The sequence below is a fragment of the Wasmannia auropunctata genome, unplaced genomic scaffold (assembly GCF_000956235.1).
Source record: "Wasmannia auropunctata unplaced genomic scaffold, wasmannia.A_1.0 LD336092.1, whole genome shotgun sequence".
Taxonomy (NCBI): domain Eukaryota; kingdom Metazoa; phylum Arthropoda; class Insecta; order Hymenoptera; family Formicidae; genus Wasmannia; species Wasmannia auropunctata.
In genome coordinates this window covers 3,196,519-3,196,980 of record NW_012026798.1, presented here as the reverse complement: position 1 = coordinate 3,196,980, position 462 = coordinate 3,196,519, and the positions used below count along the sequence as shown (strand labels likewise).

Below are 462 nucleotides of genomic sequence, written 5' to 3'. Positions count from 1 at the left end.
CCCTGGGCGGATACATAGACCGCGCGTGGACAAACACGCTAAAGCTAGGGCAAGCGAAGATTACCGAGTTCGAGCTTAAGACACGGTTGGAGCGTATGGACGAATACTGGAGTCGATTCCAAGAGCAAAATTTCAAACTGGTCGCGTTCGAGGAAATCGAGGAAACAAATTATTATAAGGATGACGTGTTTTCGAACTCGGAAGAGAGCTACCTCTCTAATCGTGCTAAATTCCTTACCGCGATGTCCAACCTGGCGCCCAAGATTGCGAAGGTCGAACCAGCGGACGCGTCCGCGACACCGCTCATTAAGCAAATGCAGCTACCGAAGATGAGTTTACCTAAGTTCTCAGGCGATCATCTCGCGTGGGAGAGCTTTCGTGATCTTTTTCGCTCGCTGGTACACGATGTACCATCCATACCGCCGGTTCAAAAGCTGCAATACCTAAAGAGCTGCCTCTCCG

General features: G+C 50.6%; 1 protein-coding gene across 1 annotated transcript in view; it reads left to right on the top strand.

Moving 5' to 3' along the window:
• The window catches only part of LOC105447802, an 11,693-nt gene that overhangs the window by 10,372 nt on the left and 859 nt on the right, over positions 1-462 (top strand). Inside the window, exon 3 of the mRNA XM_011686008.1 lies at positions 19-398. Within this exon, the coding sequence (XP_011684310.1) occupies positions 19-398 (380 nt within the window). The remainder of the gene's footprint in view (positions 1-18; positions 399-462) is intronic.